The 19,089-nt window shown below is 41.7% G+C and overlaps 1 protein-coding gene across 3 annotated transcripts in view; it reads left to right on the forward strand.

The window, feature by feature from the left end:
- The window catches only part of fgf12a (fibroblast growth factor 12a), a 100,318-nt gene that overhangs the window by 15,989 nt on the left and 65,240 nt on the right, over window positions 1–19,089 (forward strand). For 2 of the 3 annotated variants that reach the window (XM_022678628.2, XM_022678629.2), the window contains exon 1: window positions 12,158–12,866. The exons of the other annotated variant lie outside the window; for it this stretch is intronic. In XM_022678628.2, coding sequence (XP_022534349.1) covers window positions 12,671–12,866 — 196 coding nt within the window. In that variant the 5' untranslated portion in view covers window positions 12,158–12,670. Of the gene's footprint in view, window positions 1–12,157; window positions 12,867–19,089 lie in introns of those variants that run through there. 3 annotated transcript variants of the gene reach the window in all.

The raw sequence follows: 19,089 nt of genomic DNA on the forward strand, positions 1-19,089 counted from the left end.
AATGCATAATCATCAACAATAAAATAAATAAACGCTTAAAATAGATCACTCTGTGTTTAATACAACTATATAATATATAACATTTTCAACTGAATTACTCAAATAAAGTAACTTTTCAATGATATTCTAATTTTTTGAGATGTGCTCTGTGGTGCAAAAGTGCAATAGTGTCTATGAACCACCAGGTGGCAGTATGTCATAAAAAAAAAATCCTTTATCCGCTGTCAGTATCATCTGCCCTATTGGTTCAGAGTGTGTATATATAAAGAGCATCATATTGTGTCTAATGAGAATATTATATGCGTATACATGCAGGCCAAAACTCATCTCTTCTAAACCTCTTCAGCACAGATTCAGATTCATGACCTCCTCAACACACATACAGCGAGTGCTATAGACTGTGTGATCTGACCAATTGTGCTAATTCACTGATGCATGCTAAGGCGCTAAAAGCTAATTGTCTGAATGGAAATGAAAGCAGAAGATGTTAACGTCTAGACGTCAAGTCTTTGAGGAATTTAAAGAAGTATAACAGATACATCAGGCCTTACTTTTGCCCATGTAGAGTATAATAATATATATCTCTGGAAAAAATTAAGAGAACACTTCAGTTTCTGAATAAGTTTATATTCTATATACTATAGACAACATTTCTCCCATCATTTAGAGCATTTATTTGCAGAAAATAAGAGAAATGAGATAATTCTAGAAATATTAACCATCTATATTCTTCAAATCTTATGACTTTATTTGCAAAATATAAATACTTATTTATTATTTTTAAAATACCATACTGCAGGAATATTTTTTGAAGGTGTATAGCTTTATTCTTAATATTTTACAATTATATATAATATAATATTGATTTATCAAATTATTATAAAATATAGTATGACTTTATTTGACAAAAATATACATTTATTATAAAAATATTACAACTTAATTCTAAAATATTTGATTACTTTTTCTAAAAACATTAAACAATATTTTAAAAATATTATTTCTTTATTAAAAAAAATGTTCAGGAGATATTAAATATTATTCTTAAAATATAATTACTTTATTCTCAAAATATTACAAATATATCCTAACAAATACTATGACATTATTCAGTATATATATATATATATATATATTACAACTTTATTTTTTAATATTCTGCCTTTATTATTATTAAAATATTACAATTTTATTTAATAATGCAATTTATTTTTTTAATATTTTAGGAATAGAGTCATAAAGTCATAGCAGTAATATTGAGATATTTTGTGTTAGCAATATCTCTTTATTTAAAACTTTTTCATAATTCATAAATAATTTTGACTTTATTATCAAAATGCTATACTAGATGACTTTCTACTTTATTTCTTATGAAATTATTTTTTAAAATATTACAAAAATGATTCTCAAAATCTTAGGCCTCAATTTTTATTCAAATATTCAGACTTTATTTTAAATTCCTCACCTGCTGTTAAAGAGGGAAAGGGGGAAAGGGGGGACCGACTCCACACTAATGTCTTTTTTTTTTGTATTTATAATGAAATAGTGATGTCCCAATACTTTTGTCCATATACCGCAATACAAAACTTCAGAAACTTCAAATAGAAAAATCCCACAGCCTTTTCCTGGCAGGAGAATACACCCAGAAGATGCCCAGCCCATGCTTTCCCATGCTTTCCCATGCAAGGCCTTGGTGGCATCCTATTTATTATATAATCTAACTGCACTGATTTATTAATGCGGTATAAGCAGCTCCTCTCTCTGCCTTTGATATGGAAAAGCTCTGCTCTCTCATTCCGTCAGTGAGTTCAACCTCCTCCTCCTCTTCCTGCAGAGATTTTACACTTAAATATGGATTATAGATACTGATTTACGTTCATATATCCTGAGAAAAACAGTGTTAAAATCTGTTAATATAACATCTGTAGATTGTTAATAATAATACATAAAATATTCCTGTAAGAAATAGTTCTAATTTGTTGCTATGGTGTCCTAAAGGTGTTGCCATGGTCTTGAAAAGTGGTTCCCTGTGTAAGATTTTTGATAGGTGTTTGCTATGATGCAGCAAGGTGATTGCCGGGGTGTTACTGTGCTGTTCCTATGGTAACAAGTTGCAATAACTGTGCTGTCCCTATGGTAACCAGTTTTACAGCACAGTAACAACACCTCAGCTACCATCTTCTTAGGTCATTGCTCAGATTTTGCTATATGGTTACTGTGGTGCTTCTATGGTATAAAAGTTGATTGCTAAGGTGTTCCTAGCTGGTTACTTTGATAATGTTTTGGTTGCTGTGGTGTTGCTAGATGGTTAAAAAGATGTTTCTATTATAGCTGTTGGTTGGTATAGTTTCCCTAGGTGGTTGGTAAAGTGTATCTATGGTACCGCTGTTGGTTCCTAAGATTACTAGGTGGCTAATAATGGCAATGTGTAATGGTAAGGTGTTCATGTGCAGTGGCTATGATGGTTTTGCTAGATGGTTGCTATGGTGCGTATAGGTGGTTACTATGATAATGTTTTGGTTGCTGTCATGTTGCTAGGTGATTATTAAGGTGTTTCTATGGTATAGATGTTGTCATCTCTCACTCTCTTGGTCTCCCACTTTCTCTCTCACTCTTTCTCTTCACTATCTTACTCTCTCACTCTCTCTTTTCCTCGGTCTCTCCTTGTCTCACTCTCTCTCTGTTCTCTCTCTCTCTCTTTCAATCTCTTGTTATCTCGCTCTCTCTCACTCTATTGCTCTCTCTCGCTCTCTTTTTCACTCTCTCTAATGCTTTCCTTCACTCTTCTCTCACACTTTTCTCTCTTTTACTCTCTTGTTTTCTCTCTCACTCATCGATTTCGTTCTCTCTCTTTTTCATCACTCTCTCTAGCTCTCTCACTCTCTCTCTCTCTTCCTCTCTATCCCTCTGTCTCTCTTCCTCTCTTTTTCTTTCACTCTCTCTCACTCTTCTACTCTCACTCTATTGCTCACTCTCTCTCTTCTCACTGTCTCTCTCTCTCTCTCTCTCTCTCAGTGCAGAGTGAATCTTTAATGCAGCTCCAGCACATGGAGGCAGGAGGCTTCTCATGCCTGGCCCACGTGATCCACCCCCTCGCTGCTTCTGCAGTGTCTTTAAGGCTGCTGTGTGTGTGTGTGTGTGTGTGTGTGTGTGTGTGTGTGTGTGAGTGTGTGTGTGAGTGCGCGCGTGTGTGTGTGTGTGTGTGTGTGTGTGTGTGTGTGTGTGGTCTGTACCAGAACATGAAACTTCCTTTGATGTCTGCTGCTCATCTCCTCATCCTGATATCTGAAAGTACATGAAGAAAAATGTGATGCATCGAATTTTGGATTGAAAATAGAAAATTCCATCATTCAAGGTCTATATACATTTCTATTTCTTTTTGTCCCAATAAATACAGTCTTAATATATGTATAAATATAATATATGTCACATATGTTTAGCAAATATTCATATTTTTCACATTTATACATGACATGCATGTATAAATATCTCATCTAAATATATCTCATTGAAATATATAAAAATGTTTGTCTATATTTATCGCTCAAGTTTTTGTAAGAGAATGTCATACAAATATATGTTTAAATATATATCTCAAAATATCCAATTCAAAAATGTATTTAAATATATAGCTCAAATATATCTCATTCAAATATGTTTAAATATATATGTCAGATGCGGGTGCAGGGAGGACGCGGAGGCGGACGCAAATGCAAACAAAATGGGATTTATTAACGAAACCAAATACAAAATACACAGGGATTTTACCGAAAACAGGACTGAGGAAACTGGGGAAAACATGGAGCACTGACAGACGATAAACGTACATGGATCGACACTGGGGAAATGGAACACGGACCTTAAATAGAGGTGCACACACACAGGAAACAGGAAACACCTGGGACGAAGGGGCGGAGCTACAAATGAACACAGGTGAGTGGAAAAACACTGGGAATGAAACACAGACCTGAGAATAACACAGACATGAGAAGCAGACAGACAAAAGACCTGACAGAAACCCCCCTTTAACGCGCAACTCCCGGGGCGCGTAAAAACAGATCCCCAGGAGCCGGGCAAGAAGGGGTGGAAAACACAACAGGATACCAAACAAGACTAAGACTGAGCACAGACGAGAGGAGACTGGCCAAAGGACGGGACAGGAAACTGAAACACAGACTGGACCCTAGACAACAAAGGGGACTGGACTGGAGATCGAACAGGGGACTGGACTAAGGATGTGAACGGACATTGGATGTTAGACCGGACACTAGACACAAATGGAGACAGGATATTGGGCAGGACAGGGGATGGGAAATGAGACTGAACAGGGGACTGGACAGTGGGCATAAACTGTCCACTGGCCTTGCTGGCCTAGGGACACGGGGCCTAGGGCCAAACATTGTTCTTGGAGCAGGTACAGGAACAGGAGCGGCGGGCACCGCTGGCACTGGAGCTGAAGCAGTGGGTACCACGTGGGTGGCAGGCACTGCAGACACAGGAGCGGCGGGCACCGCTGGCACTGGAGCTGAAGCAGTGGGCACCACGTGGGTGGCAGGCACTGCAGCTTGGGCAGGCTCGGCGGGTGCAGCTTGGGCAGGCGCGGCGGGTGCAGCTTGGGCAGGCGCGGCGGGTGCAGCTTGGGCAGGCGCGGCGGGTGCCGCGGGCACAGAGTCAGAGGCGGCCGGAGCCGCGGGCACAGAGTCAGAGGTGGCTGGAGCCGCGGGCACGGAGTCAGAGGCGGCCGGAGCCGCGGGAACAGGGTCAGAGGCGGCCGGAGCCGCGGGCAGCGCTGATACAGCTGGCGAAGACGCCGATTCAGCGGGAGCTGAGAGTGCGGCTGCCGCCAAGATCCGGCCTGGAACCGCAGATTCAGCAGTGGGCAAGGCTGTAGAAACTGGACCGGAGCTTGCTTCTGGAGCAGGGTCTCGGAGCGCGGAGCCTCAGCCGCGAGCTTCTCGGAGCGCGGCGTCTCGGCCGCGGGATTCTCGGAGCGCGGATGAGCCACGGGAGTCACAGAGCGTGGCGTCCCATCCGCTGGCTTCACGGAGCGTGGCGTCTCGGTCGCGGGATTCTCGGAGCGCGGCATCTCGGCCGCGAGATACTCGGAGCAAATATATATATATATATATATATATATATATATATATATATATATATAAATATATAGCTCAACTGTATTTCATTCAAATATGTTTAAATATATAGCTCAAATATATCTCATTCGAATGTATATTTAAATATACAGCTCAAAAACGTCTCATTCAAATATGTGTTTAAATATATATTTAAATATATAGCTCAAATTATATAAATAAAGGCATTATATTTACAACCCAGCAAGGCTGAACTGCATTAGTCTGATCCATTAATCTCAGTACATCTGCAGTGTTTCATCTCTCAGAACAGGGGGATCAGTTCAGCTCTGAATCTGAGGCTATGCTACAGAATCGCTCAGCTACAGCCATTAGATGGCTCCCATGACCACAGTTACAAAGTATTCCTCACATATATATATATATATGGGAAATATATACAAATATAGTCTAAAATAACTAACTAATCCAATGGCAGGAAAATGTATGTGAACCCTTAGAAATTTCATGATCTTCATCCAGGTCAAGAGTATCCAGTGGTCTAAAGCGCTGCCACTATGTTTGGGAGATCGCTGGTTCTAATCCCGCTCATGCAGCTTGCCATCAGCTGCCGGAGCCCTGGGAGAGCACAATTGGCCTTGTTTTCTCTGGGTGGGTACAGTAGATGGCGCTCTTTCCCCTTATCACTCCAAAAGGGTGATGTGGATCAGCACAAGGCTGCATCTGTGAGCTGATGTATCAGAACCGAGTCGCTGCGCTTTCCTCCGAGAGTTATTTGGTAATGCTGCATCAGCAGCAGTTGGAAAAGAGGCGGAGTCTGACTTCACACTCTTCACACACTTCAAACTCTGTTAAATTCTTTGGGCATATCATGTCTATGGCTCTGTTCAAGTCAATCCATAGCATCTGAGATCTAGGCTCTGATTGGCCACTCCAAAAGAACATTTGTTTTTTTTCTTTAGTTCTGTTGTGAATATGCTCCAGTGTTTTGGGTCATTGTCCTGTTGCATGACCCAACTTTCAAAGAGCTGATGTACAGATATTCTTATATTATGCTGTAGAATATTTTAATACACTTTGAAACTCATCAAATCTATGTATTCAAACTTATATTCATATTGATGTATAGATATCTCACTCATATATATGTAGAAATATGTCGCCCAGGTATATTTATAAATGGATGTCCCTCAAATATATTTCTCCATATTTGTCACATATATGGACGTGTGCAATAGGTATATCACTCAAATATACAAATAAAAATATTTAAAAATTAATATATGTAGTACAGATATACTGAAAGTATTATTTCCAGGTTCTCCATGACAATATTTAGATACCTTTACGTTGTAATGTACAGTATTGTGCAAAAGTTTTATGCACCTGTGGGAATTTAAGTAAAGAAAAAGCTTCTTATCTGTGAAGTAAGTGTTTATTTACAGTGCCCTCCATAATTATTGGCACCCCTGGTTAAGATGTGTTCTTTAGCTTCTCATAAATTGAGTTTTGTTCAAAATAATATAGGACCACGATGGGAAAAAAAGTAAAGTCCAACCTTTAACTCAAGTCAATTTTAAGGGGGAAATAAAATCCCTGACTAAGAAATAATTATTCTTCATAAAATCACCTGTTCCACAATTATTGGCACCCCTAACAATTCTTAGGAAATAAATTTAATAAAAGTATTTCTGTCACTTCTACAGTAGTTTACAAAGTTGATCAGAGTATGTAGGAACATTTAATTAGTAATTCACAACTTCCTGTTTCCCTGGGGTATAAATATGACGTGACACAGAGGCCATTTATCTTCAACATGGGAAAGACAAAGGAACATACCATTCAAGTGAGGCAGATGTGTGTTGACCATCACAAGTCAGGCAATGGCTACAAGAAAATCGCTACTCGCCTACACCTGTCCATATCTACAGAGGAATTATTAAGAAGTTTAAAACAACTGGAACAGTGGTAAACAAGCCTGGACGAGGACGCAAATTTATTTTGCCACCACGCACAGTGAGGAGGATGATAAGAGAAATAAAAAGTTCTCCAAAGCTCACTGTTACAGAATTGCAACAAATGGTAGCTTCTTGGGGTCACAAAGTCTCCAAAACAACCATCAGGCGCTATCTACATGCCAACAAGCTGTTTGGGAGGCATGCACGGAAGAAACCATTTCTCACTCACAATCATAAACGCAAACGTTTGGAGTTTGCTAAGCGGTACTATGACTTCAACTGGGACCGTGTGCTTTGGTCAGATGAAACAAAGATAGAGCTTTTTGGCAACAAATGCTCTAAGTGGGTCTGGCGTAACACAAGAGCTGAGTATGCAGAAAAGCACCTCATGCCCACTGTGAAATACGGCGGGGGATCAGTGATGCTGTGGGCCTGTTTCTCTTCTAAAGGCCCTGGGAACCTTGTTAGGGTGCATGGCATCATGAATGCTCTAAAATACAAGGACATTTTAAAACAAAATCTGGTGGCTTCTGCCCGAAAGCTGAAGATGGGTCATCACTGGGTCTTTCAGCAAGATAATGACCCTAAACATGTGGCCAAATCTACACAGAAATGGTTCACCGCACACAGAATCAAGCTCCTCCCATGGCCATCTCAGTCCCCAGACCTCAACCCCATTGAAAAGCTGTGGGGTGAGCTGAAGAGGAGAGTGCAGAGGAGAGGACCCAGGTCGTTGGATGATTTAGAGAGAATGTGCAAAGAGGAATGGTCAAAGATCCCTCTTTCTGTATTCTCCCATCTTGTGAAACATTACAGGAGAAGATTAGGTGCTGTTTTGTTGGCAAAAGGGGGTTGTACAAAGTATTAACATCAGGGGTGCTAATAATTGTGGCACACATGATTTGATGTTAAATAATTATTTCTTAATGTGGGATTTTTTTCCTACTGAATAAATAACACTTGAGTTAAAGGTTGTATTTTACTCTTTTTTTCCATCGTGGTCCTATATTATTTTGAACAAAACTCAATTTATGAGAAGCTAAAGAACACATCTTAACCAGGGGTGCCAATAATTACGGAGGGCACTGTATATACATAAACAGCAATTTTACAAAAAGCAGAGCTTTTACAGCCCTGTTTTCCTTGAAACAACATCTCCTCATCTCAGTTATTCCTAGTTCTCATCATACCAACACCTGGTTTGATATGTTTATGTCACCCTTTCTTTTTTCATACATTTCTGGTATTAGCTCATATATATATATATATATATATATCCAGTTGCAACACAAACAGACAGAATTTCATCAACATTAAACATTAACATAAATCACTGTTTCCATTTCCCTGAGGCGCCTAAACATTAGCGTTAGCATTAGCGCTGTCGTAACTGTTCCGTGGTGTATTTCGTTCCGTTCTCCGGGTCTCGCCACCCAGGAGAGCTATGAAAGTGAGAAACGACGACATGCAGAGGAACCTCTCAGCACCTCCTTCAGCATTCAGATTAGTGCAGAGCTGTAAAACCCTCCCCGGAGACTCGTAACATCTCACCATCAAAACCAAACGTTGCTCTGTTCCCTCTACTAATACATGAGTTTCATTTCTGTTCTGTATCAGCCATAACATTAAAACCACCTGCTGAATATTTCATACCACTAAAACATCTCAGATGCATTAAAGCATGGACTCCATAAGACTTCTGAAGGCTCATCTTCGGTATCTTTAATAATTTCTGAAAGTTGTGAGGTGGGCAGATTCTGTTGCCAGATCACTGGTCACAGCTTAAAGAAATGGATGGATTAGTGGATGTTCAGATGGAAAGACAGATGGATGGATGAATGCATTGTTGGTTTGAAAAAACGACTGGTTGGATGGATGGATGGATGGATGGATGGATGGATGGTCAGATGGATGGATATATGGAGAACAGATGATGGACTAGTTGGATTGATAGATAGACAGATAGATAGACAGATTGATGGATGAATGGTTTGTTGGATGGATAAAGGACTAGTCAAATTGATAGATGGTCAGATGGATAGACAGATGAATGGTTTCTTAGATGGAGAAAGGACAGATAGATGGATTGTTGGATGGATAAAGGACTGGTCAGATTGATAGATGGTAAGATATATAGATAGATGGATGGATTTTTGCATGGATAAGGACTGGCTGGACCAATAGATAGTGAGATGGATAGACAGATGAATGGATTGTTGGATGGATAAAAGACTGGTTGGATCAATAGATGGTGAGATGAATAAACAGATGGATGGATTGTTAGATGGATAAAGGACTGGCTGGATTGATAAATGGTCAGATGGATGAATGGATTGTTGGATGGTTAAAGACTAGCTGGATTGATAGATGGTCAGATGGATAGATGAATGGATTGCTGGATGGATAAAGACTGGTCAGATGGATAGACAGATGAATGGATGAAAGGATTGTTGGACGGTTAAAGACTGTTTGGATTAATAGATGACCAGATGGATAGACAGATAAATGCTTTCTTAGATGGAGAATAGACTGATTGATTGGAATGGGAGATGAGATGGATAAAGGAATGGTTGGATTGACAGATCTTCAGATGGATAGACAGATGAATGCATTTTTGGATGGAAAAAAATGGTTGTATTGATAGATGATCAGATGGATAGACAGATGAATGGATGAATGGTTTCTTGGATAAATAGGGGACTCATTGGATCAATAGATGGTGAGATGGACAGACAAATGAATGGATGAAAGGATTGGATGGATAAAGGCCTGGTTAGATTGATAGATGGACAGATAGATGAATGGATTTTTGGATGTATAAAAGACTGGTTGGATCAACTGATAGTAAGATCAATGATTGATGGATGAATAAATTGTTGAATGGATAAATGACTGGTTGGATCAATTGATAGTGAGATGGATAGACATATTGATAGATGAATGAATTGTTTGATGGATGAAGGACTGGTCAGATTGATAAACGGTGAGATGGATAGACAGATGAATGGATGAATGTATTTTTGGATGGATAAAGGACTGGTTGGATCAATGGATTGTCAGATGACTGGGTGGTTGGATTGATAGATGGTCAGATGTATAGACAGATGAATGGATTGTTGGATGGATAAAGGACTGGTTGGTTGGATTGATAGATGGGCAGATGGATAGACAGATGAATGGATGGTTGGATGGATAAAAGACTGGGTGGTTGGATTGATAGATGGTCAGATGGACAGACAGATGAATGGTTTCTTGGATGAAAAAGGGACTGGTTGGATCACTGGTTGGATCAACTGGTTGGATGCTGAGATGGATAGACAGTTGGATGGATGGATGAATGGATTATGGGATTGAAAAATTATTGGATAGACTCATGGATGGGTTGGTGCTTCGATCCTTAGAATGACAAGTAGATAGATTGTTTAATGAGTGGATGAATAAAAACTTGATTGGTTGGATTGACAGTCAGATGGGATGGACAGATTGAGGGGGACGAATGAATAAATGAAAGAGAGAATGGGTGAATTCATAAATGGTCAGATGAATAAATAAATAGATGGATGGATGAAACAATGTGACCCACTGGCTACTGTATGCACCAATTGGAGGACTTTCTCACACACACACACACACACACACACACACACACAAAGACACACACACACACACACACACACTGCGTGTTTGGTATGATGTAAGTGTGTAAATCAGGTCTGGGTCGATACGGGAGTGATTTGTTACAGTACGGCTGAATCAGCACATCGATCCTCAGCATGAATTATTACCCCTCAACTGGAGGCATGGATGGATTGATGGATTTATTGATGAATGTTGGGATGGAGATGAAAGGATGGAAAAAGGATTGTGCAGGTTGATGGATGGAGGGACAAACGGATGGAAAAAGGATTGTGCAGATTGATGGATGGAAAGATGGGAGGATGGACAAACGATTATCACAATTGATGGATGCACAGAGAGTTAAACATATGCTCAGATGGATGGATGGATAGATGTAGGAAAGATTGTGTGAACTAATAAATGGTCATCTGAATGGATGGATGAAGCATGTGAAATGGACTGAGTTGATTGATAGGGGAAGTCAGATGGTGGACACATGGATGGGCAGGTGAATGGATGGTTAAATGGATGGATGGAAAGGTGGATTGAGGAATGAATGGATGTAGGAAGGGTTAGGTAATAGATGTTCAGATGATGGATGAAATGGGGATTGGGCAGTTTAATGGACGGATAGATGAATGGAAAATATGATTGGATGGATTGATTGATGTAGAGATGAAGGAGAGAAGGAAATCTTCGGTAGATTGATGGATGAAGGAAGTATTGATTGGATGGATGGATGAAAAAGGAATTGGTTAAGTTGATGGATGGACAAATGGATTGACAGATAGGGATGGTTGAATGGAAAACGATTGGGGTGATTGATAGATGGAGAGATGCATGCACGAAAAAAGGACTGGGATGGATGGATGGATGCAAAAGTATTGAGTGAATGTATAGATTGCAGAAAGGATGGAGGGATGTAGATGTGGATTGAGTGATAGAAGATCAGATGGTTGGACAGGTGGATGGACAATTGAAATATGGATGGATGGATGAATGGATGGATGGATGAATGGAGAGATGTGGAACGTTTGTCAGTTATTTAAGCTCCTGTGTTGGCTGTTATTGTTGCATTTATTTAAAAAGAGATAAAAGAGACTCTCAATCTTCCCTGTTCTTTCCATTATTTCTCTCTTTATCTCTCTCTATATTGTTCTATCTGCCCTGTTCTCCCTCTCTTCATTCGCTCTTCTTGCTTACCCTTAATCATCCCCTCTCCACCCCTTCTTTCTTCTCTCTCTCTTTCTTTTTCTCTGTTCTCTCTCCCTCTTTACTTACTCTATCCTCCCCTCTCAATTCTCTTTCTCTCACTCTATCTTCCTCTCTCTCTCTCTTTCTTTATTTCTCTTCATTACTCTATCCTCCCCTCTCCACCCCTCCCTCTCTCTCTCTCCCTCTCTCTTTTCCTCTCCCCTCATCCGAATCTCAATCACGTATGATTGCGTAGGGAGAGACTGGCTCGGCTCTCATTCAGTCTCCGTGCGCGCGTGTGCTGGTGTCTGGGAGCGGGGAGAGCGCGAGAGCGCGGCGGCTGCGTGTCTTGTCCAGCATGCTCGCGCTGATGAAGATGATGCTGAGGCTGCCGTCGCCTTCCTCCTCCTGCTCCTCTTCCTCGCGCGGACCGCAGCACCACTGAGCGGAGTTATTATGGGCCGCCCATAGTGGAGGCGCGCTGCACGAGACGGCGGCAGGGGTGCTTTATTATACTCATTAAGGCTCTTTGATCTGATTATTGCTGCCGTTATTCTTACTGATATTACCGGTGTCATCATTATCTCTGGACGATGAGGATGAGGATGATGAAGAAGATGTAGGAGCTCGCGGGGAGCGAAGCGACGCATCACCTGGAAAACACCTGACGCGCAAGACGAGGAGCTTCTTCTGTCTTTTTCTGTCTTTTCCTCCATATTTCTATATTTATCTATCTGTAGTTCTCGCGCGCGCTCTCTCTCTCTCTCGCTCGCGTGCATATTCCGCCGATAGATCGCGCGGGATGACATGGCTGCGATCGCGAGCTCGCTGATCCGCCAGAAGCGCCAGGCGCGCGAGTCCAACAGCGAGCGACTCTCGGCGTCCAAGCGACGCGCGAGCCCCAGCAAAGACCCGCGCTCCCTCTGCGAGCGCCACTTCCTGGGGGTTTTCAGCAAGGTCCGCTTCTGCAGCGGCAAGAAAAGACCTGTACGGAGGAGACCAGGTCAGTGCTGAGAGGGTCCAGCCCCGATTATTACCCCCTTTTACCTCCTTTACCCCTTAATAGCCCTTAATACCCCATTAAAACCCTGAACACTCCCGTCCATCTTATATGCCTTAATACCCCTTAATACTCCCACCTCTTATACCCCCTTTACCCCTTAACACTCCCATTCCTTTTATATGCCTTAATACCCCTTAATACTCCCACCTCTTATACCCCCTTTACCCCTTAACACTCCCATTCCCCTTATATGCCTTAATAACCCTTAATACTCCCACCCTCCTATGCCCCCTTTACCCCGTAACACTCCCATTCCCCTTATATGCCTTAATAACCCTTAATACTCCCACCCTTTTTATACCCCCTTTACCCCGTAACACTCTCGTCCACCTTATATGCCTTAATACCCTTTAATACTTGCACCCGTTAATGCCCCTTAAAAGTCCTACCCCCCTTTCCCCTCAAATAGCCCTTAATAATACCAGTGCCTTATACTCTTTAGTACCCCTTATACCCCATTTAAACCCTTAACACTCCCATTCCCCTTCATTACCCTTAATACTCCCACCCCCTTATACCGCTTTACCCCTTAATAGCCCTTAACACCCCCATTCCCCTTATATGTCTTAATATCCCTTAATACTCCCGGTCACATATTTCCCTTAGTACTGCCACCCCTTGATACCCCTTAATACTCCCACCCCCTATACTCTTTATACCCCTTAATACTCCAACACATTACCCCTTATATCACCCCTTAACACTCCCACATCTTATCCCTTATTACCTCTTAATACTCCTACCCCTATACTCCTTAATACCACTTAATACTCCCACCCCTATACATCTTATTACCCCTTAATACTCCCACCCCCTATACTCCTTAATACCACTTAATACTCTCACCCTCTATACTCCTTAATACCACTTAATACTCCCACCCCCTATACATCTTGTTACCCCTTACTACTCCCATCCCCCTATACATCTTATTACCCCTTACTACTCCCATCCCACTATACTACTTATTACAACTTAATACTCCCACCCTATACTCCTTAATATCCCTTAATACTCTCACCCTCTATACTGCTTAATACCCCTTAATACTCCCACCCATATACCCCTTATTACTTCTTAATACCACTTAATACTCCCACCCCCTATACTCCATAGTAGACCTTAATAAATTCACCCTTATACTCCTTAATCACCTTAATACTCCTACCCCTATATTCCTTAATACCACTTGATATTCCAGCCCCCTTACATGCCTCAATACTCCCACCCCTTTACTCCTTATTACCCCTTAATATTCCCACCCCTATACTACTTATTACCACTTTATACTCCCACCACTATACTCCTTAATACCCCTCAATACTCCCACCCCTTCTCCCTTAACTAATATTAGTTGATTTGAACATTGAAGCAAAAACAGATAAATATGAATTTTATCACAATAAACTACACAACCCCAACCTCCCTCCTATTGCTCTTAAGTCCATCCCTCTCTTTTTATCTCTCTTTTTGCTCATTCTCTTTTCATGTCTGTCAATTCCCCCTTCTTTCTCTCTCTTTCTTTCTCTACCTTTCTCTCTCCACTTAATCAGTCTGCCTCTTTCACTCACTCTCATTTCTTTTCATAGCTCTATTAATCTCTCTCTCTCCTCCCTCTTAACTCCCTCTCTATCTTTTTTCCAGTCTACCTCTCTTTCACTCTTTTACACCTGTTAATGTCTCTCACGCTATTCTCTCTTCTCTCTTCTCTCACGCTATTCTTTTTCTCTCTATCGTTCTTCTGTCCATTTTACCTTTCTCAATCATTATCTCTCTCTTTCTCCCTTCTATTTTTCAGTCTCCTCTCTCTCTCTATCTCTTTCTTTTTTGTCCATTCTACCTTTCTCTCTCTTTCTCTCTTCTCTTTTACAGTCTACTCTCACTCTCTATCGCTCTTTCGTCCATTTTACCTTTCTCATTCATTCTCTTTTCTCTTTTACAGTCTACCCTCTCTCTTTCTCGCTCTCTCTTTTTCATCCATTCTACCTTTCTCAATGATTCTCTCTCTTTTTCTCTTCTCTTTTACAGTCTATGCTCTCTATTTCGTCCATTTTACCTTTCTCATTCTTAATCTTTTTCTCTTCTCTTTTCCAGTCTACCCTTTCTCTGTCTATCGCTCTTTTCATCCATTCTACCTTTCTCTTTTCTCATTTTTTTAATCTACATCTCTCTCTTTCTTTCTTTCTTTCTTTGATTCTACCTCTCATTCTATCTTTCTCTCCTCTTTTACAGTCTACTACTCTCTCCCTCTCCCTTTTATTGTACCTGTTAATATTCCTCTCCCATGCCCACTCGCTCTCTCTATCTTTCTCTCTCTCTCTCTCTCTCTCTCTCTCTCTCTTATCATAAAGTCTACCTCTCTCGCTCTTTCTATTTTCATACTTGTATACATCTTTCTCTCACTTAACCTTATTCTCTCTTCCTTCAATTTCTTTCTTCTCTCCATCTGTCTACCTCTCATTCATCTTTTATTCCTTCTCTTTATTTCTCGTCTATCTCCTCTTTATCAGTCTACCTCTCTTATGCTAATTCTCTTTCTCTCTTCATACCTCTTAATTTAATTTCTTTTTAAACCCCCCTCCTTTGCTTTCACTCTTTCTCTCCATCTTTCTTCCTCCTTCTCTCTCTCTCTCCCTCTCTCTCTCTTCATCTCACCGCCACCCTCCCTCTCTCCTCTCTATCCCCCTTTCCCCCTCCCCACCCCCGTGGCTCTGCTGCAGTCCACAGCTCCAGAGATTTTTTCACCTCGATGCTAAAAGAGCAAGCAGAACCCGACCGGACCAGAACACTCCCACCTGTTCCATAGCTCACGTGTTCCCCATCGATCCGAGCGCAGCCTCTGTATATCTGTGTTCTGCAGTTCTGCACATGCACATGTATCTCTGTATCTCTCTGCTGACTGCTGACCCATCCGGGAGCCGGACGGCTGTGCATGTCCAGTCTACCGCTGCCGCGCTTGCAACATCCACGACATGCAACTACGACGCGTAATCTCAAAATGCAACCACGACATGCAACTATGACATGCAAACTCGTTGTGTAACCACAACCACAGCATGCAACCTCGAAACGCAAACCCCCACAAATATCTACGTCACAAAACGTCGACATGTAACCCGACATGCAGTCTAAAATGCAACCACGACACGTAACCATGACACGCAACCTCGACACATAACTACAACACGCAAACACAACATCCAACCGTGACATGCAGCCTCAACATGCAGCCATGACATGCAACTTTGACATGCAATCTTGACACACAACCACAACACGCAACTACGACATGCAATCTCAACATGCAACCACGACATGCAACCTCGACACTGCACGACATGCAACCACGACATGCATCCTTAAAATGCAACCATGACACATAACCATGACAGGCAACCTCGTCACATAACCATGACACATAATCGTGACATGCAACTTCGTCACGTAACCACAACACATAATCATGACATGCAACCTTAAAATGCAACCACGACACTGCACGACATGCAACCATGACATGCAACCACGACATGCATCCTTAAAATGCAACCACGACATGTAACCATGACATGCAACTTCGTCACGTAACAACGACATGCAAACACAACATGCAACCTTAAAATGCAACCGCAACACTGCACGACATGCAACCACAACATGCATCTTTAAAATGCAACCTCGTCACATAACCATGAAATGCAACCTTTTCACGCAACCTCAACACGTAATCTCAAAATGCAACCACGACATGCATCCTTAAAATGCAACCATGACACGTAACTATGACATGTAATTCGTCACGTAACCACAACACGCAAACACAACATGCAACCATGACATGCAACCATGACATGCATCCTTAAAATGCAACTACGACATGTAACCATGACAGGCAACCTTGTCACATAACCATGACACATAATCGTGACATGCAACCTTGTCATGCAACCTCGACACTTAATCTCAAAATGCAACCACCACATGCAACTATGACATGCAACCGCGTCATGTAACCATGACATGCAACCACAGCATGCAACCTCAACATGCAAACCCCAACATATATCTACGACACAAAACCTCGACATGTAACCCAACATGCAACCTAAAAATGCAACCACAACACGTAACCATGACACGCAACCTTGACACATAACTACAACACGCAAACACGACATGCAACCACGACATGCAGCCTCAACATGCAATCATGACATGCAACTTTGACATGCAATTTCAATACATCGACATGTAACTTCGAGATGCAACCTCAACACGCAACTGCGACATGCAACCACAACATGCAACCACCACATGCAATGACAACATGTAACTACGAGATGCAACCTCGACATGCAAACAGGATGCACAATCTTGACATGCATCCAAGACACATAACAACGACATATAACCATGACATGCAACCACAACATGCAACTGACATGCAACCTGAACACGCAACCACAACACGCAACCAGGACACATTCTTGACATGCAACCTTAACACATAACCATGACATGTAATGTTGACAAGACCTGTTAACCAAGACCTGTAATCATGACATGCAACCTTGAGACACAACTATGACATGCAACTACGACATTCAACCACAACATGCAACTATGACACGCAACCTCAACATGCAACCATGACATGCAACCTTGACGTGCAACCATGAAATGCAACCACAACACACATCCTCGACATGCAACCATGAAATGCAACCACAACACACATCCTCGACATGCAACCATGAAATGCAACCACAACACCAACCACAACATGCATTTCAATACACAACCGCAATACGCAACTACGACATGCAACCTGGACATGCAACCGCAACATGCAACAATGACACTCAACCTCAACATGCAACCTCGATGCTTAACCATGAAATGCAACCACGACACGCAATCATGAAATGCAACCACAACATGCAACCATGACATGCATTTCAATACACAACACACAACTACGACACACAACCTGGACATGCAACCACAACACACAACGATGACACGCAACCTCAGCATTCAACCTCGACACGCAACCATGACATGCATTTCGATACACTATCGCAACACGCAACTACGACATGCAACCTGGACATGCAACCGCAACACACAAACTTAACATGCAACCACGACACACATCCTCGACACTCAACTACGACACACAACCTTGACATACAACCGTGAAATGCAACCACTACACGCAACCTTAACACACAACCTCGACACACATCCTCGACCTACAACCACGACGCGCAACCTCGACAGGCAGCCATGACACGCAACCTCGACACGCAAAGCTGGACACCGTGCATTATTGATTGATTTGATTACTTATTCACATATTCATTTATTTATTCTCGGTCAAAATGTAGTGCAACAGTGCACGACATGTGCACGACAGTCAGGGACAGGTGGCACCGCAGTGCACCAGTGGCTCTCTCTTGCTCTCTCTCTTTCTCTCTCGCCCGTGCTCCGTCTCTCTCGTGCTTCTTCTCTCAGATGAAACGTTTAATGGTAAAAGCTTATCTCAGAGCGAGAGAGTGAGGGAGAGAGGGATAGAGAGAGGGAGAGAGGGAGCACTGCTGCTGCAGTGTGTGGTCAGGTCTGGGCATGGACACACGGTGTTGTTCTCTTTCGCACAAAAAAGAAATGAAAAAATGCATGTCTCTCATGATGTAGGACAAGCCCTGCCTCGCTCCTCCTCTAAAAGAGAGAGAGAGAGAGAATGGATCAGAGCAAGAGAGAAAGAGAGACAAAGATGGGGTTAATAAAGAAAGAAAGGAACAGACTGCAAAAGGGAAAAAGTGGGCAATCGGGCAAGAGAAAGAAAGGGAGAGAAACAAAAAAGATGTAAAAAAGAGAAAGAGAATAAGAGGGAGATAGAGGGAGAAAAGGGGTCAGAAAGAGAGAATGAAAGGGCAGAAAGGGAAAAAAAGAAAAAGAGCGAGAGCAAGAAATAAAAAGTGTGAATGAGATAGAGGGAGTAGGAGAAGAGAGTGATAAAGAAAAAAAGAATGAAGAAGGAGAGACAGAGTTGAAAGAATAGAAAGAGACAAAAAGAGATCAGTAGCAGGATGGAGGATGGAGAAAGATGATGGAGCTGAGATAGAGGGAGAGGGGAAGAAAGTAAAGGATAAAGGAAGAA

Source organism: Astyanax mexicanus, chromosome 4, assembly GCF_023375975.1.
Source record: "Astyanax mexicanus isolate ESR-SI-001 chromosome 4, AstMex3_surface, whole genome shotgun sequence".
Taxonomy (NCBI): Eukaryota; Metazoa; Chordata; class Actinopteri; order Characiformes; family Acestrorhamphidae; genus Astyanax; species Astyanax mexicanus.